General features: G+C 50.5%; 1 protein-coding gene across 5 annotated transcripts in view; it reads left to right on the top strand.

The window, feature by feature from the left end:
• Ift43 (intraflagellar transport 43) overlaps positions 1-26258 on the top strand; it is an 84860-nt gene that overhangs the window by 29289 nt on the left and 29313 nt on the right. For all 5 annotated transcript variants that reach the window (XM_042260961.2, XM_006990300.3, XM_076551120.1 and 2 more), the window contains exon 3: positions 1558-1622. In XM_042260961.2, coding sequence (XP_042116895.1) covers positions 1558-1622 — 65 coding nt within the window. The remainder of the gene's footprint in view (positions 1-1557; positions 1623-26258) is intronic.

A 26258-nucleotide genomic window follows, 5' to 3' on the forward strand; every position in this document is an offset into this window, starting at 1 on the left:
TAATATAAATAGGCCATTGAAAGTCAGAAAATTCATAGCAGCACAGGGATGGAAAATTTAAGTTGCCCTTGATTGGGTGTCCCTATCATGTGCATGGAGCTAATGATTGGGAGTCCCTATCATGTGCACGGAGCTAATGATTGGGAGTCCCTATCATGTGCATGGAGCTAATGATTGGGAGTCTCTATCATATGCATAGAACTAATGATTGGGAGTCCCTATCATGTGCATAGAGCTAATGATTGGGAGTCCCTATCATGTGCACAGAGCTAATGATTAGGAGTCCCTATCATGTGCATAGATCTAATGAACTAAGTAGTTTGTATTCGTGGTCTTTTTGCAAAACCAAATCCTTATTCCTACTGTTTTGAATTATGTTTTATTTAATTAATGTATATGAACTTTGATATTCTTTCTATATCATAGTTTTGCATTATTTGCATATTATTTTGTATGTATTCTTTCATTTTATTTAGTTCCTTATTGCTGTCCATCTTGGTTGTTGCCAAGTGTTGGTTACACAGAAATGACATGCATTCTTTGTGTTCATGTCCTTGGGATAGGTTTCTGGGTTTAGAATTGCTGTCTTAAGGCTGGAGAGATGGTTCGGCGGTTAAGAGCACTGGCTTCTCTTCCAGAAGACCTGGGTTTCATACCCCTAGCACCCACATGGTGGCTCATAATCATCTGTTAACTCCAGTTCCAGGGGATCTGATGCCCTCTTCTGGTTGTGTTAGGCATTGCACACATGTGGTGCATAGACATACATGCAGGCATCCCACACACATAAAGTAAACATAAAGACATCTTTAAAGAAAAAAGAAGAAGAAGAATTACTGCCTTAGCAGGCATGAGCAGGCTAGAGAGATAGTCAGATCCTCAGAACCCACCTAAGAAGCTGGGCAATGGTAGTATGGCCCTGTAACCACAGCAGTGGAAAGACCACGAATACAAACTACTTAGTTCATTAGCTCCATGCACATGATAGGGACTCCCAATCATTAGCTCCGTGCACATGATAGGGACTCCCAATCATTAGCTCCGTGCACATGATAGGGACTCCCAATCATTAGCTCCGTGCACATGATAGGGACTCCCAATCATTAGCTCCGTGTACATGATAGGGACTCCCAATCATTAGCTCCATGCATGTAAAGGCACAGCAGAAGCAAAAGACATATTGGGGGGTCTGTGGTCTCGGGGCCTTGCCTATCTGAGATTCACCCATCAGGGACGTGCCTCCTGGTGGGCTGACACCTTGAACTTCACTTGCCACCTGCTGCTCCTCTGACATGGCCACTGGCACCCTGGGTTTATTCTCCAGGCCTGAAAAACAAAAAGTCTTGGTGCCAGCTGTCCATCAGGAACAGTGTGCCAATTTCCACACCCACCAAGAGGGATGATGGTATGGTTTTCGTAGCAAATTAGAATTTACTTTCATATTTTTGTTGGGGAAGTGCTTCAGTGGCCTAACTTGGTTTAGGTGACCTGACCTGGTGCTCTATGGTGTTGGGAGGCACAAGCTGAGTGATCGTCATTCTGGCTTCCCTCACACAGGCTCCCCCACCGAAACCACCTCGAAGGCAGGGAGGCTGGGCAGACGACTCCATGAAGGTGTCAAAGTGAGTACACAACTCCCTGGGATAAGTTGGGGTGGGTAGGGTGGTATGGAGATGGGACCACATACCTGTATCACGTCATTTTTGTAACCTGACGGAGGCAAGTCACATACCATTTAAGTGTGCATTGTAATTGTTCTTAGTATAGGCACAGTTTTGTACCAGTCACCCAGTCAACTTTAGGACATTTTCCTCCCATTCCACCAAACAAGTCCTGTACCTTTTAGCTGCCCCTCTCCATGTCACCCCGACTTCCCACCCGTGGGCAGCAGTCAGTTTCTGTCTCTGACTGTTCTTCTGAGGCCTGTGTCAGTGGGTCCCTGGTTTAGTTCATCCTTTATGACCCTGCTCCTGCTTGGCCGATCGTGTTCAAAGTCCAGCTCTGCCCTGGTCTTCATCTCTTCGTGCTGGAATTGCCTGTTAGTTGCTGTGGATGAACCCTGCAGTGTGTCTGCACTGGACACAGATCATTCATTTGTGAAGAACAGGACAGGTGTCCCATCGCCGCCTAGTTGGTGTCTCACGTTTATCGTAAGCCGGTGCTGGGAGCTAGTGGGAACCTTAGTCCATAATAATTCAATATTGTCCTATCATCCTCTCCTCTTTGGAGCTCCTAGAAGGGACAGCCAGGATCACAGGCCCGTGGCGTCCCTTTTAAGTTGTGTGGGACTGTGGATGCTGGGTCCAACCTCACCCAGCTGGATAAGGTTGGGCAAGGTGTTCAGGATCCTTGAGCCTCTGGATGGACACATCAGTGCTTCTGACTGGGTGGTGGTGCAGGGGCTAAAGCCACTCCCCCCCATGCATGCCCCCCCCCCAGCCTTAGGTTAGAGGCCTCGTGGTTCCATGTTGAGAGATGACAGAGCACAGTGATGGAGAGCCACAGATTCCGGAACCAGAATACCTAGTTTCAAATCCTAACTATGCTACGCGTTACACCACAGAGACCTTGAGCAGGGGATTAAGCTCTCCGGCTTCTGTTTGCTCATCCCTGCAGCGGGGGTAAAGTAGCTCTTACTTGAGTAGAGTGATGGGAGGATCGGATGGGTTCACAGAAGAGGAAGAAGCGTTTAGGAGGCACTAGGTAGGTGCTGGCGGCGGCCGCCATGGTGATTATCGGGTTTCTTGTCCTCATCCCTTCACGGATGGCTTTGACCATATTTTCCCTACAGGTGATATGGCAGATAGTGATGGTTATGCCTCTCCCAGAAGGGTCTGTTAGGGAGTACTTCTAGGTCTAGAAAATAAAGGGTTGTTTTGAATATCAGTGTTCTTAATCTGAGTTAGCATAGGCATGTTAGGCTTCCAAAGCTTTACTCCAAGGAGATTTTATGGAATTTGCTTCTTTGGATTTTGTTTGTTTGTTTGTGGCAGGATCTCACTATGTAACTCTGGTTGGCCTGGAACTTGCTATGTAGACCAGGCTGGCCTTGAACTCACAGATCTTCACTTCCCTCTGCCTCCCACGTGCTGGTATTAAAGACGTGCACCACCACGTTGGGCTTGTTTGTTTTGCTTTTGAGACAGAGTACCGTAAGGCCCAGGCTGGCTTTTAGCTCAATAGGTAGCTAAGGATGACCTTGAACTTTTCTGATCCTCCTGCCTCCACTTCCAGAGTGCTGGGATTACAGGTGTCCACCACCACACCTGGCTTACACAGTGGTGGGAATCAAACCCAGGGCTTTGTGCAGTGCTAGACAAATATACTCCAACTGAACTATGTCCCCAGTGTGACAAGCATTTTGAAGTCCAGACAGAGATGGAAATCTTGGGCCATCCAGGATGGCGTCCGTGTCCCTGGGAAGGTTTTCAGATGACTTCTCTTGAGTCAGGGAGAACAGTCCCCTACTTCTTCCTACCACTCTCAAAAGAGCCCGATTTGCACACCGATGGTCACGTGGCAGTTGGTCTGTGATGTTGCTCACAGGAGTCACCTTAAGGCCGTGGGTATCTAATTCAGGGTGTGGCTTCTGGTTGTAGCACTTCAGTGTACACTTAGGGATGTCACCTAGCTCTATAAAGTAGCAGCACCATTCAGGGCAGAGAGCTGTGCTGAGGCCGGCACACAGCACAGGAAACGCACGGAGTGCTCAGCCAGGTGCGGCAGCTCACGTTAGCGCATGCAAGGCCCCGATCGGATCCCCAGTGCCTCGAGAAACAAACAAACAAAAAATTCAACAGTGGTGCTTAAAAATGTGGTGATGGTGCGGGTCCTTCTTAGTTCTGGGATTATAAAATAGGGGGGTGTCCCTTGGGCCGGGCTGGCTGCCCCCTGCAGCTCCTGCTGTGGGCCTCTGGTTTTCATCAATTCCGGGGTGGGCAGCTTCCAGGCTGAACAGGTTTGGTTGCAGTTGGTCTTGGTGGATTCTCAAAGTTTGGCTCATTGTGTAAGCCTAGGCTAGTCTGACACAGAGGATACTGGCGGACATGTTTCTAGCCTTTGCCTTCAGTCCCATTTTACAGATGAAGTAAGTGGAGTCAGGGTGGCTATAAGTGGACAGGGGAAGTGTTCTGTCTGTCTGTTTATAGTTCCCTGCTAAAGGTGGGATTACCAATCAGTTTTGTTTTTAATTCCTTGTGTTAAATCTTCAATGTAAAGTAGACCAAAACTACATTCACTACACCACTAACCTTAGCCACTTGCTAAGGTTATTTAAGACACGTACAAAGATGTACATTGTTTTGAAGATGTTCAGTCTTAAAGAGTAGACATCCCCTGCAATTAGAGTCTCTTTGAGCGGCTGTCTTCAAATAACACTATTAAAGAGATTTCCTTGGCCTGGGGATGTAGCTCAGTGCAAGAGAGTTTGTCTAGCATGTAAGGGCTCTAGGTTCTCTTCCCAGCACTAGAACAGAATCAAAAACCAGCAGCGAGACATGTTTCTTCCCAATCCTTTGTCCCCGTTCCTCCCACGACCCTTTCCCTCCGTCTCCCTTGTCCTCTATATTTTTCTTGAACCATTCCAAAGTAAGTTGCAGATGTGACGACATTTATCCCTAAATACTGAAGCCCGCATCTTCTAGCGTATCACAGAATCTTGATCACTGGGTCACTGCATAGTTCCTTAATAATATCGGATACACAGTTTGCATTTAAATGTTCCTATTTGTCCTTCCATGGTTTCTAGCTCTGGAATCCAATCAGAATCCACACATTATCCTAGCTCATTCTATCCCTCCTCCCTCCCTCCCTCTCTTTCTGTAGACAGGGTCTTCATAACCTAGCCTCAAACTCATATCCATCCTCCTGCCCCAGCTTCTCAAGTTCTGCAATTAGAGGTATATGCCACCAGGCCCAGCGTCTTTCACTTTCTTGCCCTATGACAGCTCCCACTCCTGTGGACTACGTGGACTGTCGAAGGCATCCAGGCCGGTTGTCTCACAGGTCCGTCTTTAGGTTTCTCCAATTTGTCGTGATTGGCTTCAGGTTGAACGTTTGAGGCGAGATCAGGTGATACTGTGCCCCTCCTCCCGCGTCTCACGAGAAGGCACAGGACCGAGCACACATAGCCTTGTGTTAGTGGTATCGAGTGTGACCGCTCGGCTTTGGGGGGACCTTGAGAGCGTCCCCTCGGAAAGCTCCGACTTTAAGAGTGAGTAGCGATCATCTTTGATTGTCTTGGGACACTGCGCACCAGAGTCTGCTCTCCACAACTTTTTCCCTAGCAGCTCTAGCGTCTCCTGGCGTTTTTGCACAAACCGGGATGCTCCAGTGAGCACCACAGTGCCGGGTGTGTGTGATTCCTGTCCTGGGAGAGCTAGATTCTAAGTGAGGGCATCAGGCAGTTCTAGTCAAAAAGTCAGGAACTGCCCAGGAGCACAGGTAAGTGAGAGGCGGATGGCATGGGCGGTGCTAGCCATGTGACGTCAGAAGAAAGTGACTCTAAGGTCCGGGGCCACCTTGCAGAGTAGATGGGCGTCAAGCTAGCTGGAGTCTGACAGAGACAGTGAGAATGTTTTGGGTTAAGATTTGGCGTTGGGGCGGTGACAACCTCCTCCTTAGGCTAGTTAGATCAGGGAAGTGGCACTGGGAAATAAATAGCGTGCTCACTTTAAGTGCTTCCGGGATGATAATAGCTGCGTGGCGCCTCATATCTGACACAGTCTGGCCACTCTAAGGAATGACCAGATCCCTGGAGCTCAGACAGTGCACATTTCCACTAGATGTCTAAGGTCAGATGGTCGCGTGTCACAGTTCTTGGTGAGGGGCTCTTTCTGGGTAGGTCAGTTTCTCTTCCCCTCTCCCATCCTGAGAGCGCCATCCTTGTGGCCCCAGCCCATAGGGTTTCAAGGTAAGAATTTGGGGGTGGGGTGCCAACAGCTCCTAGCCGTGGCACACTCGGTCAGGTCGGTTCCGTTCGGTGAAGGAAGGCAAATGACAGTTTCAGGCAGCTACACGTCTCCTGTGGAAAGAAGAGGGCTGTGTATGGCTCCCACTAATGAGCTCGCAGCCAACACACGAGATCCCGTGATAACTTTGTTCAGTGTGTGAAACACTGCCAATACAGAGCAGGGCATCCATCTGTGGGCCTCAGCCCTGGGGGGTACCATGTCCTAGAACTCAGGCTCACTCTGAGGTACAGGGCCGGACTGACTTGAGGAATGACTTGGGACCTGAAATTATCACACACACACACACACACACACACACACACACACACACACACACACACACACACACACACACACACGTGCGCGCACACTTCTGGCCTGAAAGTAGTCACTGTGCCAAAGCCACCATCTTGGAGTCAGCTGCCTGGAGTTGTCGGCAAGGGAACACTTGAAGAGTTGATGGGTCACCGGCGTGGCCGTGGTGAGTAGAGCTGAGCGCAGGGGAACCAGGCCTGGGAAGGAGAAGGCCTTCTGACTAAGTTTGTCTCAAAGTGTCTGTTTGGGGGTTTGTCCCTGCATTGATCTGCAAGGGAGTGAGGCAAGTAATGGCCCCTCGGGGACTTTCAGGACTTTGCTCTCAATGTCAGCCGTCACTTTCAATCGCCCTCTCCCTCCCAGCCATTAATTTTGGCCCAGGATCATGGGGACTTGTCCATCTATCACTCCTAATTGACACTAAATGATCTGTCAGCTTATTGATGAACGGCAGGAGTGGAATTGTCACAATATATTTTACTCCCCAACAACTCCTCCTGACAATTTTACCTTGTCCATCTCGCTCTGCTCACATAAATCTCCATTGGCCGCTCATTCCTCCTTCGCGGGCTGTTCTGGTGCGGGCCACCTCCACACCATCTGCACGTGTCAAGGACATCAAGATGGCGGGAGAACTGCCGTGCGCTGGTCCCGAGGTCGCCCCTTCCCTCCTCCTCCTCCTCCTCCTCCTCCTCTTCTTTCCTTTCTCTCTCTCTCTTTTAATGGCATAGATGTCCCAAGAATACTAAAGGGCTTCTGTCCTCTCCCCAAATGTCATTGCCACATTGGAGTCTCTACCTTCTTGTTAGAAGCGAGTAGTTAATTCTTATTAGCTTACAGAAGTGTGAAAGGCAGAAGACTGAGCAGGCTGGAGGGCTGGGCCGTCCGCAGGCACAGCTGCAGACCCGGGATCCGTCCTCTTCACCCGGCCATGTTACAGCCTGCCCAGACCCAGCGCAGCCCGCTCATTAGGGGATGTCACGGGCGGGCGGGCGTAGGTTTGCCGGGGGAGGGCCCCCCTCTGCGTGCTGTGTGTGTGGCTCAGGGGATGCCAGCCCGCTGTGATCCTCTGCCCTTGGGCCTGTGCCAGGCCTAGCGGCTGCCAAGCCACAAGGCTGGTCGTGCCTGTGAGAAGTCGGATCCTTCCATCCCAGCTTGCCACCCCTGCTTTGTTCAAAGGCTCCGTGGTTTGGAAGGCAGGGAGCTGTTGGGTTAGACATGGGTGCGGATAAACAGTTCCTCTGACGAAGATGCACGTGAGAGCATGAAAATCCCGTGGCGGGGAGAGCAGCCTGACAGAGGGGTTGAATTCCCTCCCTCCTGCTGGAGATCATTTTTGTTAATTGATAAGGACTGTTTTCCTTTATTAACCACCATGCTCTTTTATGCCTATCAAAATTAATAACAATTCCGTAATGTTATCTGATCTCCGGATCACATTCAGTTATTTTCATTGTAGCGAAAATGTCTTGGTAGAGTTGGGCTGTGAGAAGGACAAACCAAGGTCCACACTTTGTTTAGTTGTTATGGCTGTGCCTTCTCATTTATGATGCCCCCCCCCCCCCCCCCCCCCCCCCGGCCTGGACCATTTCTTTCGGAGTCGTGATGTTTAGATTGTTTCTCTGTCTCCCCGTGGTCCTGTTCCCTTAAGGGAGAGTAAGAGCTAGGCCTAGCTGGTGGTTCAGGCTGTGTGCACTGTTGTGGTTGGAGTACTTCATTTCGAGGCCCGGATGGGAGGGCCCAGGTATGCAGAGGCCTGGGTGTGAGGGGGCCCCGGTGTTGAGGTGTGGGGGGACCCTGGGTGTGGGGAGGCCTGGGTGTGGGCAGTTAAGACGTAGGAAGGTACAGCCATTAGGAGGGCACTGGTATCCACTTACTCTGCTCTAAGCAATATGTGGTCATTAGGGTTAGTCATGGTGGCCCTCTACCCTCCCATCCCTTCAGACTCTTAATGGGTGCAGCATCCATTGGTGAGGGTTGCTTAAGGAAATAATTCCATTAAAGTTTATCATATGGTGATTTTTTTAAATTTTTCACTCCTTACTGAAAATTCTTCTGTAAAGAACTCCTCATTGATGATTTGATTGCCTTACCATCCTGCCTCCCTGTCCTTAATCCTTTTTTTATAATTTATTTAAATTTATTTTATGTGCATTGGTGTGAAGGTGTCAGATCCTCTGGAACTGGAGTTACAGAGAGCTGTGAGCTGCCATGTGGGTGCTGGGAATTGAACCTGGGTCCTCTGGAAGAGCAGCCAGTGCTCTTAATCTCTGAGCCAACTCTCCAGCCCCATTAATCTTTATTTTATAAAAATTTAAACCTATGGAAAGGTTGCGGGAATTTCCAGCAAGCACCCACATCTCTTCACCTGAAGGACCGTTGTGAATGTGTGGACCTACCTGTGAATGTGTGGACCGGTGAATGTGTGGACCTACCTGTGAATGTGTGGACCTACCTGTGAATGTGTGGACCTACCTGTGAATGTGTGGACCTACCTATGAGTGTGTGTACTTGTGAGTGTGCGGACCTGTGAATGTGCAGACCTGTAAATGTGTGGCTCCCTCCTAGTTTTCTAAGTTGGTCTTGTCCTTATTATTTCACTGAGCTCCTTGGTGCGGTCACTGTCTTTTCCTCTGCATTGCTAATAATTCATAGTTACGAGAGATCATCAGTGTCCTTTTCTGTGCTTCTGGGTCTGTAATGCTCAACGCATGCACGCGCGCGCGCACACACACACACACACACACACACACACACACACACACACACAGCCATTCCTTACAGAGCCCTAGTAATTAAGAAGGGACCATGTGCCCCTGAGTCCAGAGAAGGAAAAGGATTTAACTTTTGACTTTCAGATTTTCATCAATGGATAACAATTTTGCTTAGGATTTCCAGAAAAAAACAAAATAAACTTGGAAGCCTTGAGAATTGATTTCCTGCATGTTAGCTTTACCTAAAAAGAACCCGGAACTGATATGGTACAGGGGAGTCCTGGGCACCACGAGGGAGCAGTTACTAGATTCTCAGCAGATTAGTCACCTGTAAGATGGCAAGGGTCCAAGATAGAGTGAGATCAGATGGGCAGCTGACGGAGAAGGGAAGACCTAGATAGTAATCACACACCCACACACGCATGCATGCACGCAGCTGACGGAGAAGGGAAGACCTAGATAGTAATCATACACGCACACACGCATGCATGCACGCATGCACCGCCAGGGCTCCAGGCCTATCTGTATGACTTTCGGAGATGCTCATGTGTCCAAACTCCCTGTTTGGACAGCTGTCTTAACAATCGTGTGTGTGTGTGTGTGTGTGTGTGTGTGTGTGTGTGTGTGTGTGTGGTTTTCCTGCAGTCAACTCATGAGATACTCGAAACTTAGAAAAGACGGCTTTAGAACCAAACACTGTCATACCTTTTAGCACACACCTTTCATTTATTTGTTCCGTGTCAGACTCTCTGTTGTGTGTCACTGTTCCTGGGAGACATGAACAAGCATCTGATCACCCAAGCTAGGGAACCGAGGACAGAGCAAAGCAAGGATGTCACCCCGTTCCAGCTTGGTGAGCCAGTGAATTGTATCGGGATTTCTTCCAGGCGACAGGGCGGGGGTCGCTTCCCAGAACACAGACAGCTACATCACCAAAGCCCACCCCAGCCTGGATGATGGCTCAGAAAGCTGGAGCATACTGCGTAGCCTTCAGGCAAGTCAACAGATTGGAGAGTGTCTCTTCCAGCCAGCTTGGCTTGACCGAGCCTCGTCTAGGTGTCGGGAGAGCTCTGCTTGCCCGAGAGTGTCGTCTAGCAATCTTTCCTGCTTAAAAATGTTTGGGGATGGATTCAGGGACTTCCTGAGATGTTGAGTTGTTTCCTCCCTGAATTTAAAGAGCTTCCCAAAGGGTGGACTCCTTCACCTCCCTTAGAACAGGGCATAAGGAACATCTCCTCAGTCTGGAAAGTACACCCGCAAAGCATGAGTTCTGTTTTCCTCTACATTTATGTTCAGAGCCTGAGAGATGGTCGAGGAAGAGGTAGACAGGTTTTTGTTTAATGAATTTAGAAAAGCCACAGTCAAGCCAGACTTGGTGATTCAGGCCTATAACTTCAACTACTTGGGAAGCTGAGCCAGGAAGATTGCAAGGCCAGCCTGGACAGGTTAATGAGACCTTGTCTCAAAGTTGAAAAAGAAGCCCAAAGAAGCTGGGGGCATAGCGAGACCCCAGGGTCAGCCCCTGCTTCTGCAAAAGCAAGCACATGAGTAACCCCACAATTACGCCACAATTACTGATTAATTTTCATCTGACTACATCCTTTATCGCTGGGTATCTGATATATTCAGTAGGAGCCGAAGATAAAATAAAGAGCACCCGGACTGTACGCATCGAAATAACAAGTAGGAAAGTGGGCCGATACATCAGGCCTTTCTGCCCTGTCCCCCAGCATCCCATCCCGTCAGTAGAGTCCATTTGTGTGGGAGCTGGCAGGGGAAATAGTGAAAATGATGGGTGCGTTATAGCAGAACAGGATGCAGGTGAAGGAGGAGCCCGAGCTGCCCCTCCCCACTCAGCCCTGCAGCCTCACAGCAGAGAGATACTTCCCAAGTCTCTACCTGGTGTTGGGGAAGGCAAGCCCTGGAGATGGGTCCTGGAGATGGCCCAGCTTTCTGGAGTGGCCTGTTGGATTTTGTAGAGGAGAGCCTGGGCTTAAAACTGACATATAACCAGGCTGAAGGAGGCTAAGGATTCCAAAAGGAGAGAAAGAGGCTTTGCAAGTTAGCTTCATGCCTTGCCATGTTTCTTTTCTTCTTTTTTTTTTTGTTGTTGTTTTGTTTTGTTTTTTTGTTTGTTTGTTTGGTTTTTGAGACAGGATTTCACTTTGTAGCCCAGGAACTCACTATATAAACCAGACTGGCCTCTGCCTCTTATGTGGTGGGGTAACGTGCACATTAAGCACACCAAGCTTAATGTCATTGTGTGTGTGTGTGTGTGTGTGTGTGTGTGTGTGTGTGTGTGTGTGTGTATGCTCACACACGTGCGTGAGTCACACTGCTCGCACACACACACAAACAAACACTGGTTAGTGTATTTCTCCTTCCTACGCTACTCAACGGCAGCAGTACTCATCTGTGCTTTCCTGTTCGGATCTCAGAGGTTGTTTCTCACCAGTCTTTCCAGATCTCAATGGAAGGTAGAAAGGCAGGAGGCACAGTATTTTCCCAGGCCAAGAGAGCAGCTGCCGTGACTCCCGGAAAGTTTCCTAGAGGCTTTAAGATGCACGCCGGGATCCTGCAGGCTAGAGAGGAGGTATGACCTGCCCAATCTTTCTTGTGATCTGGGGGCACTTTCACACGCCTCCACTTGGGACAGATACAGGGATGTTGGGTGCAGAGTCACTTGCAAGCCGGGGCCCTGGCTAGTGTCACACAGCCCGTTTGCTGGTACGGTGCCTGGGTGTGAAGTGTTCGCCCCGCTGCCGAGCGCTTCCCAGCTCACGGCAGCATGTAGCCCTCCAGAGTGGAGGAGAATGCTGCTGAGCAGCCCTGGTCCATGTCTCTCTGGAGCAGAGGGACACCTGATGCCCAGTGGCAGGGAGAGGAAAACTGATTGCCTGAGCTGAACTTGCTGCCTACCCATGTGCACAGGAAGAGGCTGGAGCCGCCCGCCACAGGTGCGGCTCCCTAAAGCCCTCCATCCCCAAGGTCCTTGTCCCAGTGGCCGTGTGCTAAGCCTGGTGGACCCAGAGACAGGTGGCAGCCCTCGCCTCCCCAGCCTGCTACCAGCTCCTCGCCCACCATAAGCTTTCCTCAGCCAAGGGAGCCTTGACTTCTTGTAATTGAAGTCCAGCTGTGCATCTCGAGTGACTTCTTACACATCCTTTGAAGACAGACTTGGGCCTTTAGCCCTTTGCAATGTCTGGTGTGCAGAAGTGAAGCTCTCTAGCCCCTGCAGCTGGTCAGTTCTTGGAGCTGGGTCTAGGATTGTAGAGCTGGAGGCGTGTCCCCAAGGACCAGGAGTGGAGTGAGCAGCCCTTGCTAATGGCCCTTCAAGAACCATAGGCGAAAAGCCGAGTCTCCTGTGGAACGTTCCTTGTTTCTCCGGACTGTCCGTAGTGCAGAGGTCGTCTCTCTTAGAAAGGTCAAACCTGTGTCTTGGATCTGTCCAATTCTGCTCTTGCTAGCTGTTTAAGGTCCCTGTGCATACCTCCACTGCTGGAGAACTCACCAATAACAGCTTCAGGCTGCATGTTTTAAAAATAAAGCTCTTTCCCTAATGTAAAAAGGCAAACAAGATAGAAACAGATTAAATCTACCCATAGCTGCCATCTCCCCAGTCCTGGCCATCTCTCTAGCAGTGACCTCCCAGGACCAGTGACCTCCCAGGACCGGTGTCCTCGCATACTTCAGGAGATGCACAGGCAGCTCCTGACCTGTGACCACTTGGCAGGTAACTTCTGATTTTCTGGTGGTGTGAAAGCAGTATGTGTGAGTAGAAACTTCACCTTGAATCTTGGGTTTGGATCTTTTTCTGGGCTGTGATAGAGTATAGTACTCTCTTGAGATGCCAGGCACCTGCTGGGAGGGAGTGGAATTCTGAGTTGGCCATCAGGTTGCAGTGGGAGGGTCTGAGATTCTGCAGTGAGTTGTGTTACTGTGTGCCTCTGTCAGGTTGGGGCATTCTCCACATTTTAACACACTCAGTGAGAGATTGAGGACTATCTTACAAAATGTGTGTGTACTTGCTTGCACATGCACACACACGCGCGCGCGCGCCACATGTAAATATTTTTTTAAAAAATTTATTTATTTATTATGTATACAACATTCTGCCTGCATGTATGCCTGCAGGCCAGGAGAGGGCACCAGATCTCATTATAGATGGCAGTGAGCCATCATGTGGTTGCTGGGAATTGAACTCAGGACCTCTGGAAGAACAGCCAGTGTTCTTCAACTCTAAGCCATCTCTCCAGCCCACATGTAAATATTTTTAAGCATTCTGTATTCTGCACCTTGCCTTTTTATTGTTCTCTCTCTCTCTCTCTCTCTCTCTCTCTCTCTCTCTCTCTCTCTCTCTCTCTCTCAGATTTGTTTATTTAGGGGCTGAAGAGAGGCTCAGTGGTTACGGGCACTGGCTGCTCTTCCAGAGGTCCTGAGTTCAATTCCCAGCAACCACATGGTGGCTCACAACCATCAGTAATGAGATCTGGTGCCCTCTTCTGGCGTGCAGGCAGAACACTATATACATAATAAATAAAAAAGATGTTTATTTATTATGTATACTGTGTTCTGCCTGCATATACACCTGTATATATGTAGTTGCTGGGAACAGAACTCAGGACCTCTGGAAGAGCAGACAGTACTCTTAACCTCTGAGTCATCTCTCCAGCCCCTGCTATATTTCTCTTAATGATAATTGCATCTTGAAGTTTTTTTTGTGCTTACATTTAGGGCTTCTAGCTTCCCTGTGTGTGTGTGTGTGTGTGTGTGTGTGTGTGTGTGTGTGTGTGTGTATGTGTGTCTTTGAACTCCTCCATAGAGGATGACCTGGAACATCTGGTCCTTCTGTTATTATCTCTTGAATGACTTCTGGGGTTACAGACATGTGCCACCACACCGTTTATGTGGTGCTGGTGAAGAAACCCAGGGCTTCATGATATGCTAGGCAGGCATTCTACTAACTGAGTCCTAGCACCTCCCTTACTTTGTTTTGTTTTTCTAACTGTTCTGTAATCATGCCCGAGGGCTGGGTTCTTCTGTTAGTGGACATTTGGGATGTTTCTTGTCTTTCTCCCCCCCCCCCTTATCAATCCTCTGACGATGGTGGTAATGGTGGTGGTATATTATCATTAATATTAATATGTATTTTTGAAGATTAGCTCTATTCTTTAGGAAACTTGCAGCTCCCTTCCCAGAGATAGATTCTCTTCTGGGGAAATATCCTCCATGTCTCTAGTATATGAAATGAGAACACACGTGTGGACCAGTGGCCCAGGCACACGGAATGAGAACACACGTGTGGCCCAGTGGTCCAGGCATGTATATCCATCATTTGTGACTTCTGTGTTGGGCACTGTGCTAGACCCAGTCATCATTCTTTGCCCTCAGAACAGCCCCATGAGGCGCCTCTGTCCTTAGCTCTGCTGACAGGTGAGGGAGCCAGCATCAGAGAGGTTAACTAGCTTGCTCAGAGTCACACAGCTGGTCAGCAGCCAGCCAGAACTTGAGCCCCCATAAGGCTGGTTGTAGGAGTCACACTCAAATTCTCCAGGCTTCCCCATCCTTTAGTTTTTGCCCCATGGCACCTGGTATGGTGTCCTTGTCTGCAGTGGAGCTCCACAGACATCCCCAGGACTCTGTTGCCACACTGTACATCCCCATGTGCACTCTGTGCGATTAGAACAGTAAGGCCAGCAGGCATAGCCAGAGCCTTCCGACCTCCGTGGGCCTGCCATTTGAAGAGCTGTGCCGTGGCCAGCTCCTGGCCCTGTGGAGGAAGGTGATGGCGAAGGATGTAGCCGCAGTGAGGCATGAGCCCAGGGCCTTCTAGACCTGCCATTAGCAAGCTTAATTAGGCCAGTCATTAAGTTCAATTAAGCACTGGAAGTGACTGTCCCTTCCAACCCTGCAGTGCCCTCCAAGAGCTGGATCTATTCCCAAGCAGCCAGTCTGGGAGGTCGGCAGTTAGACCCTGAGGCCCTAGCAGTCCCCACCCCTGCTTCTGGGGGCTGCGACTCCCATGCTAAGCCCGGGGCACAGTAATGCAGAAAAGTCCTGAGAATGCATGCTGACATGGCCAGGCATCTGTTTCTTGAGCCTGCCGACTGAGCAGCCCTCCTCTGCCAGTACCTCCTATTGGTGAGATTATTAAGGCCACTCCACGTAGTTAAAAGGGAGGTTTATTTAGTGGCGTAACTTACAAATGAAGGGATAGGTAGGTTGCAGGGTCTGGGAAAGACGTAGCACAGTCCGGTGGTGTTCTCTGGAGAACTCTGCTTGGTCTACCTCCAGCGTCCAGGGTCCAGGAACCAAGAGAGGTGGCCCATCCGGATCTCGGATCTTCAGGGTCCTCCCTTGGCCCCGCCTTGTAGGCATGACAGTTACTGAAGCCTCAATGGGGGTTGGAACTTCCAGATCAAAGCTGGAATGGCTACCTACTACAACCTCCTTTACCTGTGTCTGTAATGGGAGCCAGGCCTCTAACTAGTCTCTTTCCCTCCTCCTCCTCCTCCTCCTCACCATGTGATTTTGGTTGCATCATAGGCACCCATTTGCTCAACATTCCCCGGATGTTGGGACCGGAAACTCAATGGTCCCAGAGCCGGAGAGACAGCTTAGTTGGTAAAGTGATTGCCATACAGGTGTAAGGTCTTAAATTTGGATCCCTAACACCATGTACAAAGCAGAGTATCACGGCACATACCTCTAATTCCGGTGCTGAGGAGGTGGAGACAGGACCATCCCAGGGGCTTGCTGGCTAGTTAGTGTGGCCTAATTGGTGAATTCCAAGTTCGGTAAGTGACCCTAGCTCAGAGAAAGAGAGAGAGAGGGAGAGGGAGAGGGAGAGGGAGAGGGAGAGGGAGGAGAGAGAGTGAGAGTGAGAGAGAGAGAGAGAGAGAGAGAGAGAGAGAGAGAGAGAGAAAGAAAAAGAAAAAGATGCAGAGAAGCAGTTGAGGGAGATGACCAATGCCAACTTTTGGCCTCTAAGCACACATGTATATGCACATGTGCCCACACACAAGCATGCACCTGCACAGAAGCGTGCGCGCACACGCGCGCACACACAAACATGCACATGGACACATACACACAAGAACTGGACGACCTCAGCGTTTCCCTCCTCACCTGTAGGATGTGTGAACTGGGAAGTGAATCCCTTGTATCCACACCTTGGAGGTGGGAAGTTTGCAGAGACTGAGCCTTGAGCCTTCTGATGAGCAGTGAGGACATTTTAAAGAATGACAGTTGGTGGGATGTAGGGATCTAGGTGGGTCATGTGGAGACGTGGTGTGGCTCTCTTGCAGCTAAGCACCCTTGGCTCTGCCTCTGCAGCTTAGTTAAAGTCAAGTCTCAGGCTGGCGCTGGAGCTCAGGGGTAGAGCTCTTGCTTAGCAAATGTGCAGTCCAGGGTTCAGTCCCACCCTGACTCCAACACATGCAATCCCGAAGATCTTCTGCACCTCAGAAAGCCTGTGTGAGCATCTAACGCATTTCCTAGATGCCTGCTCCGAACAGGTCATTTTGGTCCAACAGTTACTGCTTTGAAGTGAAACAGTTGATGAAAGGGAGGCAGGATCAGGCCTTCCAGGCACAGGCCAGGTGTGTGGAGGCCTGCATGTGCCATGTGTGTTTAGAATGAGCTACTGTGGGGCCTGTCACCCAGGGATATCCCAGGGGAGAAAAAGCACCTGGAGCTGCAGGCATGAACTCATCTTTCATAGACTAGGAACCGAATGGAGTGTTGACTGGTGTGTGACCAGTGGTACAGACATGCTGCCACGACTCTTCCTTTTGTTTGTTTGTTTGTTTTTTCAAGACAGGGTTTCTCTGCATAGCCCTAGCTGTCCTGGAACTCACTCTGTAGACCAGGCTGGCCTTGAACTCAGAGATCCAATTGCCTCTGCCTCCTGAATGCTAGGCTCAAAGGCACAATCCTGAGGTGTTTACAGACAGAAGGAAAACCTTCCTGTGCTTCTCAAAGGAAAATCCTCTTTATGGTAAGTACAGACCAGCTTACCCTGCTGTCCCACTGTGTGCTCAAATACTCAGCATTCACTGCTGACATCAGAAGTGTGCATGCATGCATGAGTATATGTTGTATATGGGGATTTTTTTTAATACACCATCCAATTCTCTAGTGGCTACTAACCCAGTGCCCTGCAGTTTGGCTCAGTTCTGACTCTATGTACTTGGAGTCATCATCAGATTTCACAAGATAATGGCTCAGCCCCACAGGACTCTCCCACCCCCACTGGGCTGTGCCAGCTGCGGGCCTTGGGTGGTTCCGAAGGCCTCAGGTTGCTTCTTGAACAAGCAGCTGTTAATTCTGGATTTCTACTACCTCCTCTCAGGGCACAGATACTGTGCCGGAGTACTCATAGAACTCAGTCAAACACTTCACTTGCTATTGCCAATTTATTGTAAAGCATATATGTGTGTGTGTGTGTATATATATATATATATGCATGCCAGATGTGGTGGCACACACCTTCAATCCCAGTACTCACTCAGGAAACAGAGGCAGGCAGACCTCATGAAGTTAAAGCTCTTCTTGTTCTACATAGTGAGTTCCAGGCTAGCTAAAGCTACACCATGAAGCCCTCTCTCTCTCAAAAAAAAAAAGTTATTACCTTTTACTTATTTATTGTATGGGTGTGTGGTGGGGGGTGGGCATGTGCCATAGCACAGCTGTAGAGATCGAAGGATAACTTGCAAGACCATGTGCATCCCGTGGGCAGGGAGAACCCCAGTTCTCAGACTTGGTGGTAGGTGCCTTCACCCACAGAGCGATCTCACTGGCCTACAAAGCACATTAGAGAGGATCCTAGTGAGCAGCTAACTGAAGGGCTAGAGAGAGTAAACAGCAGGGCTTCTGTCCTCGTGAAGTTGGGGTATGTTACCTGCCCATCACCTGGACACGGTCCTGTTCACTAACCTGGCGCTCTGGGGACCTGTGTCTTTTGGGTGTTTATGGAGGCTTTACATAGGCGTGGCCCATCAGGTCCCCGCCATTGGTGATGAACCCACCCTCCAGCTTCCCTCCGCTCTCAGAGTCTGAAGTCAGGCCTAGGGAGGTTGGGGCACCGGCATCAGAAGGTCTAACTCTTGGGTCACACCATCAGTCCTCCTTCCTGGGGCTCTCTTGAAGGAATCTTCAGCCATCCCATTAATATGCAGTGAAACCACACATCTTCCGGGGATTTAGGAGATGTATGCCAGGAAACCCGGTGTATGCATTTCTCACGGTGGCCCGTCTGTTGCGCTCTATGAGGCCGCCCCTGCCCGTCCTCACAGCGGTGTCTTCTCTTAGGTGAGAACGAAGTTGTGGACGGAGTCTGCTCGTCTTTTCTCCTGAATCTGACACTTTCTCTAGTGGCTGTGGTCACATGTCTTATTTGTGTCTTGAGACTTTCAGTTCCTTCACATCCATTTCCAATCATGGATTTCTTGTTAGAGATAGTGTGCCAGGATTAAGTCATCATGGCCGCACAGGGCTAGTTTCCCCGCCGGCCGCACGTGCCTTCTGGACCAGGAGGGGTTCACACCTGCCGCTGAACAAGCTGTGCAGTTGGGGTTGTTTTCACTGCAGGCAATAAAAACCCATCCTCAGGGCAGACACAGGAAGGTGTTTGTCTCAAAAATAAGAGGACCGCTGGGCGGTGGTGGCGCACGCCTTTAATCCCCACACTCAGGAGGCAGAGCCAGGCGGATCTCTGTGAGTTCGAGGCCAGCCTGGTCTGCAGAGCGAGTTCCAGGACAGGCTCCAAAGCTACACAGAGAAACCCTGTCTCGAAAAGAAACAAACAAACAAAAAAGAGGACCAGGGCCTACAGCCCCATGGCGCTGGCACAGACACAGCCCTTCCTGCTCTGTGGCCCACTGCCTGTGGTGTGTGGTTGTGTCTTGTGCGGACCCCAGCGCCGAGTCACAGATGCCCCGGACCTCACCCTTCCTTCTCAGACAAGAAAACAGGAGTGGCAGGAAGGTGAAGAACTCTTCCCAGCGAGATTCTGTTTCCTGGAGATGATGTGTGAGGAGGGGTTTCCCCTCAGATCTGCTTCGTGGTTCCCGTCGCTCGGAAATGGGTTAGCTCCCTTCCCACAGAGTGAGAGGCTACAGAGGGGGAGCTTTCACTTGGGTTCTTTGTTACCCTAACAGAATTGGGGTTTGGGTCAAGGGGGAGGGAGGATGGCTTTGGGGTGAGTACTAGGCTGTTTTCTCTCTTCTCAAACCAGCAGGCTGCTCCAAAAGAAACTAGACTCTCGTGTCGTAAAGACTGTCGTGAAGTGGGGTGTGGGGACACTCATTATAACCTCAGCACTGAGGAGGCTGAGGCAGGAGGATTGTGTGAGGCTGCCTTGGACTTCTTAGTGAGTGCCAGGCTAGTCTGGGTTACATGGTGAGACTATATATATATATTTTTTTAAATGTGTCCTGTGATGTGGAGGTGTGTGCTCCATAGCACAGGACAATTTCACCTAATTCTAAAAGCTAAGAGAAGGACAGAAGCCCTAAGAAAGGGTTTAAATGTGAAAGTCGGGAAAAGTTGCTTTTTGCAGAGGACTAAGCTGTAGGGGCTGAAACGAAGGAGAAGAAGCAAAAGTCAGAGAACACAAAGCAGGAGGTAGGAAAGTGAGCGGGGCACGCATGAGAAAACCTGGGGCAGGGGGTGGGGGTGGTCAAGTTCATTTTCTTGAAAAGGCAGTGGCCAGCTGAGCGAAGCCAGCAAGCCGGGTGGAATGCCGGAGGAGTCTGTAGGCAGCAAGGGCCGCCGGCGGCCGGATGCTCAGCCGAGAGCCCGGGGGAATTCAGTGAGGGGCAGCAGGAGAGGGGGTGCCGGGCCCCTAGAGACGGAAGGGATGGAGTAACCGAGGCAGACACGACTCGCTAGCAATCCGCAGACTCGGGTTTGGTTTGGGACCAAGGAAAAAGACCATTCCTGCAAGGAGAAGCATCCCGTCCCATTACTGTGTGCAGTGAGGATGACCGCCCGCCGCGGCTGCAGCTGCCTCTGTCTGCCGAGCCCTTCCGGTGCATGAGTACAGTCATGCATGGCATAAGATACATCAGTCAACGGCAGACCTCAGGTACCTCGGGGGGTCCCCACGAGGATGCTGTCTAGTGGCATCATGGCAGACTTAGCTTAAATACACACCGATGCTCACACCACGAGGATGCTGTCTAATGGTGCACTACTCGGCATGTGCCCCCCTCATTAGGTGATGTGGGAGCGTACTATGCCCAGTACTTTGCCGGAATTGTGGTACTTGATTCCTGAAATGGCCCTGTGGAGTGGAAGGTGGTATTTCTCACTGTTTAAGGAACTCCCCTCAGCGCGCACAGCTAGAGAAACAGTGGGACACTGATTTGAACTGTCTTAGTCTATTTCAGCCGCTGTAACAAGACACAATAGTCCAGGTGATAGGAATGTTTCTCCTGCGGACAAGATCCAGAGAGTAAGAGGCCCCGGTAAATTCTGCTCAGCCGTGCCGTCTGCTTCCAAGATGGTACCCCGAGGCCGTGTCCTCGAATGGAAGGGCAGAAGGACCTAGTGAGTTCCCGCCAGCCTTTTCCTAATGCGCTACCCTCTGCTCCCGTGGTCCGAGCATCCCTGAAAGCCGCACCAGGGGTTAAGTTGCATCGTGAGAAGACTCACACTCAAACCCTGGGACTTGCCTACTCAGAATCTCTGGTTTCTAGCGGGCCGTCTAAATCAAGGCCCACGGCTCAGGGCTGCACCCAGGTCGGAGCTGCCTGGGCTTGGAGGTTTAGGGGGTTCGGCACATCTGTGCAGATCCCCTTCCTTCAGCCCCCTGGCAGGAAGGGGCATGGGAGTGGCATTCAGCAGGAAGAAACAATGTGACGGTTGAGAGCAAGTCAAGAGAAAGCCCGACTTCTCCCTGCAGGTGACAGTGTTGTCCCTAAAAATGACTGGAAGAGGAAAGAGGGGTTCCTTCCTACCCTCCCCCCACTAAAATCGTCTCCCCTCCCCTTCACCCCACTTCCTGCCCCACCGTGTGGACTTGGGTTTCCAGACAAGCATATCACACTTTCTTGGTTGGAATTTTCAGGCAGGGAGAAGGGGATGCCGGGGGACTGTCCGAATAGAGGCTGTTCCCAGCAAACAGGTACACCGCAGGATGTGGGGGGGGGGGCAAGGCTGGTGCCCCTTCCCTGACTCGGGAGAGCCCGAGCACCAGTGGAGTCCGGCTTCCTCAGTTCGGAGTTGGAGAACATGAGGCCTGGGGGGGAGTGGCGCGGAATTACAGGATCTTACAGTCGGAAAGGCCCTTACATGTCACCTTGCCCTACCGCCCAAGGTCATGCTGCTAATTAGTGTAATGGAATGTGCCTCGAATGCAACAGCCGTGCCCATTCTCAATCCTGAGAGCCGCTCACATTCATCTCAAGTTCATGAAAAGGCCGCTCACTGTACACTGTGTGCAAGAGCTAGGTGCTTAGAATAAAATCGTCTTTGCTGCCGTCCTCTGGGACCCTCACAGAAATGAGATGTTGATCATATGAAGCCATCTTACGAACAGAAAAAAAAAACTTTCAAGGAAAAAAGTTGTGTCCCCTGAGCCAGCCAGGCTGAGCTAGAGGGAGACCGGCTGGCTGCCTTGCAGGCTGAGCAGGTGGGAGCCAGGAGGGAGTGATGAGTGACGTCTGCCGTTGCTTGAAATTCTCCTGGCAGAAATGGTCCCCTTGTTCTCCCTTTGATGGGTTCGCGCTCTCAGAAATAAAATGCGTCTGTGAACATCACACCTCTCCCTCCCTTTGCTTTTTAGTCCTCTATTAGAAATAACCCAGAGCAGTTTTATTATGAGCTGCGGCAGCGTGGGCATAGGTACACAGGAAACAGCTAGTCGGGGTGGGCTTGGATAGGATCTTACTCTGGGGCCCGTCCTCTTCCAGAGCTGCTTACTGGTGGCTTTCCAGTGGGTCCTGGTGGTGGTTATGTCAGAAGCCGTGTTTTTGAAGAGCCACGGTGTCCTTGGCTCATATTTACCCTCGATGTACCTGGGGGTGCTCTGAGATCTCAGAGAAGCCACCACACAGTCCTGCTGGTCCGGTTTTGCCTCAGATGTGGCAGCCGCAAGGGTTTGCAGGGATCTTAAGACCTTCCCTGTGCGCATCTCCTGACTCGGGCCAGATGGAGGGCTTCAGTGCGTGAGTACAGAATGTAAAGAGGAGTAGCGAGAACCGACAGGTTAGTGCCTAGAAGGAAGTCTTTACAGGCCTCTGTGCTGGAGCAGACCTCAAATGCCAGCACTCGGGGGCACGTCAGGAGGAACCCGAATTCAAGCCCAGCCGGAGCTATAGAGGGAGATTCATCTCAGAACAGAACAGAACAAAACAAAACAAAAAAAACCAACAACAAAAAGCAACCCAAAGAGAATTGAAATCAGGGTTTCTGGAAACCCTGAGAAATTGGCTTCTGACTTAGGGACCCTGGTCTCTGCTTGTTTCTGTTTCCGAGTCCTGCTCCTTTCATGGTCCACACAGCCGTGTTTCACCAAGACTGGACTCACGCCTAATGGTCCTCTTCTTTTCCATTAGCTGCTGTCTCTGATCATCCAAAGAACGAATCTCACCACGCCCAGAGTATTTCTTTAGGACTTCTCCAGCCCCGCTGATACCCATTCCCAGCAAAGAACGCACAGGAGGCTGAGACTTTTGGCAGACTGTAGTGAATAGCTACACTAAAATGTAGTCTTTAAAACTGTGTTTTCATCTTATGGGCCCACTGATTGGTGAGGCCATCTTTCCATCAAGGATGGAGTTTCCTTTCAAATACATAGATTAAAGGAAAAGTAAGGAGTCTTTTGAAAGGAGTGTGGAGTAGGTATAGAAAATACACAGGGGTAGCAGAAATCCCGACTGTGGCATTTGACGTGGGGAATGTTTGGGAAACTGCCCCCATCTTGGTCCTCGGCCGCTGCTTCTCCCCATCCTCCTTCCTGCAGGAGCGAAGGCGGCCTCTTCCGAGTATGCCTTTGCTGCTGCTGAAGTGCAGAGTTCAAGGCCAGCTACATCCAGCTTCTCTGTTGTCATGATGACTTGAAGGGGAATCCAGGATCCAATGAATATTGATGGCCACCTCAGCATAGTTGGTGTGGATGGCGGCCCCCTCTTGAGCAAGCCCGCCTGCTGACCCTGCCGGCTCTGATACCCTCCTCATTTTTAGCCACTACCTCCCCACCAGCATCTGCCACCTTGTCTGCCTCACATGGCCGTGGCATGGCTCTGACCTTGGGTTAGGCTGGAAAGCCTTCCAGTGACGTCAGTTCCTGACTGTCACTGGTCAGGTCTTCCCGGCAGCCTGATTGCGGTGGCTGGTTCCCTTTTGGGTTCCTCCCTGGCGTTTTGCTTCCGTCTGCCTTTCCACCCTGTGAAGTGTGGAGCGCAGTAGAGCACAGGGCACAAACCCGGAGTTTGTGTGTGAGGTTCTAGGTCTGCAGTCAGCAAGCTTTGGGGGGTGGGGGGAGGGCTTCTTTGGGTCCCTGTAGTCTCCGTGCCACACTTAGCAGTGACTCAGGGTGGATGACAGTGAACTGAGTCTCTTAGGCATCTCAGTGTGAGTTTGTAGAGGATTTAATGTTGTTTGTATAATGTTCTCCTCCACCAGATTTGGAAACACCAGACGGAACTCCAGTTCCCAGCTCCTACTTGTTCTAGCAGATAACTGCAGTCCCACAAAGGTTTCCTGAACAGCATAATCTCATGTGAGATGGCTAAGGGGCAGACTCCAGACTCTCAGCTAGTTTCCTCTGTAGCAGATACATGTACACATTTTATATGGTTCCACAACTGGCTTCCTTCCCCTCCTAAAACTGCCTGTTAGAATCCTAACAAAGATGTTATTCTTAATCTTCCCAGCAGGGGGCAGACTTCATCCAGGAATGGCCATAGAATTCGCTATCCCATCGAGGACAGGGTTTGTGCACAGACAGACTGGGATGTAGTTTTCATCTCTCAACATTATACTTGATGACGAACTATTCTTGCACAAACTAAATGGGATCCAATGTGGCCTAGAACCACACAGTGGCAAACTTTGGATGCTAGCGAGTTCTGACCTATGAACTCTGAAAGAAAGTGAGAAAAGAGAACCCTCATCTTCATTGGACACTAAGCAGGAATGACAGGAACCAGGAACTGAGGGACAAAGTGGGCACTTCCACGTTCAGAAGAAGCTTGAGTAAGAAATCTGTTGGCTTCTCTCTAGAATGTTAGGTGTGGGGACAGGTGAGAGCAGAGACCCAAGTGTTCAGTTCATCGCCCGATCCTGAGTGGACAGTGTGGCCATGTTTACAGCAGCTGACCTCCCTTTCCTCTCAGTGTCCACTGTGAAGCCCCACCCCATTTGGTGGGCCACTGTGGAATAAAGTGGAGCCTGGGTTTGGGGAGCAGGGAGAAATGGCTTCCTCTCTCGCTCAGGCCTAGGGGAAACTTACCTCAGTGAGCTTTCAGAGGTGGTGGTGAGGTGCGTGTTTGGGTTTTTTGTTGTTTTGTTTTGTTTTTTTGAGATGGAGTTTCACAATGTGGCCTTGGCTGACCTAGAGCTCACTATATAGACCAGGGCCTCAAACTCATAGAGATCCACCTGCCTCTGCCTCTTGCATGCTGGGATTAAAGGCACATGCCACCGTGCCCAGCAGTTCTGAGGTTTCTATCAAGCATTTTTAACCGTGAGTCTAGAACACGTCATGGGCAAACCACATTTTGATCGCTCCCTTCCACAGGAGGACGCGTTTGTGAACTGCTAGGGCCTTGGGCCAGTATGTGTTTCCTGTGTCTCTCTACTAAGGCTCTTCTGTGAACTTGGCCCCTGCTGCAGAATCTCATCTTTTTGCAATGGAGTCATGTGCCTTTAGAGTCTTCTCAGCTACGAGAGTTGGAACTGTCCTTGTGTGCCCAAACTCTTCACTTTGCTTCCTGGATCAGAGACGGTGGTCGGTGGCAATGTCCACTGACTCTGGGGTCCATGTGGCACTGGTTCTGCCTCAGCAGGGAGGGCAGGTCTGGGGTCTAGTGTGTGCCATCGCTATTAAGAGGCTTCAAGGACACTCCCCCCATTTATCCCAGTTATGTCCCCTGCTAAACTAGGTTAACGGTGTCTAATTAACCACCGAACATTGTCATGCTGCATAAAGATAGAATCCCGGCTGTCCTCTGAGCCATGGTACTTTATCTCCATTTAGATCTCCACAGTGTTCCGTTAGGCATGAGAGACTGTTTCCATGAGGTCTGCATCAGGGCCACCTTTAGCCTTCACAAAGGAAGTAGCAGTCAAAGATGTTGTCTGGTGACAGAGAGGACCCAGGTTGCTTTGGGAGCCTCACCCTCAGCTGCTGGCCATGCCTGCAAGTTGGGGTCATAACCACTTACAGGTCCCTCAGATGTGGTCCTTATTTTGATCATGATGGCCGACCCAAGCCCTTGATAATACAGGGCCAGTGAGGACAGATGGCCACAAGACAGACGGATGAATCAGGTAATGCACACAAGGTAGATAGACCCTCACCTGAGGAATCACCCCAGGGGTGATTTTTTTTTTTTTTTTACCTATAGCACATTCTTTTCCATGGAGCCCCAGAATGAAAGCAGGAGAACCCAGAGTCTTCAGGGTCTCTGTAGCTGCAGTCATGTGACTGTGAGGTCATGCTTGTCCTCAGCCAGCCAAATCAGCAAAGAGCTGGGACTGGGGAAGGGAGGGTGGCCGGGCTAGATAAGACCCCTGCCCGCCACATTACAAAATGTAGAATAAACCACACAGAACAGTTAAACCACCAGGTTGGGAGACCTGGCCAAGCTGTAGCCCTGCTCTAGGTTTGAAGCATGTTTGCGTCGTAGAAAATAGTAGCTGGGTCCCAGCGGGGTGTACGGAAGGGGCATGTCTGCCCACGCAGAGTTGCTTGTACCTGTGTCCCTACACAGCGGTTGAGAGCTGAGCTTTGGCATAAGCCCTCCTGGCTTGCACCAGCGCCTGCTGGTCTCTAGGCGGGCGTCAGAAAGCAAGCTGCTTTACCTCCCTGAGCCTGGGTTCTGCCGTTGTGCGGTGGCGTTAATAACAGCAGTGATGGGACTGTTCTAGTACATCACGTGTGCCGAATGTAGTAGCAGCCAGTACGTTAGACGGTGTTGGTGCCAGGTGTGGGGCAGGCCCGACGCCACCACCGCCGCCACCGCCGCTAACTCCCAGCTCTCCTGGGAAATGTGTGGCTGCACCAAGCTGACCGCGTCTGAAGAAAGCAGGGCTGAAAATCAGGCAG

Source organism: Peromyscus maniculatus, chromosome 14, assembly GCF_049852395.1.
Source record: "Peromyscus maniculatus bairdii isolate BWxNUB_F1_BW_parent chromosome 14, HU_Pman_BW_mat_3.1, whole genome shotgun sequence".
Classification (NCBI taxonomy): Eukaryota; Metazoa; Chordata; class Mammalia; order Rodentia; family Cricetidae; genus Peromyscus; species Peromyscus maniculatus.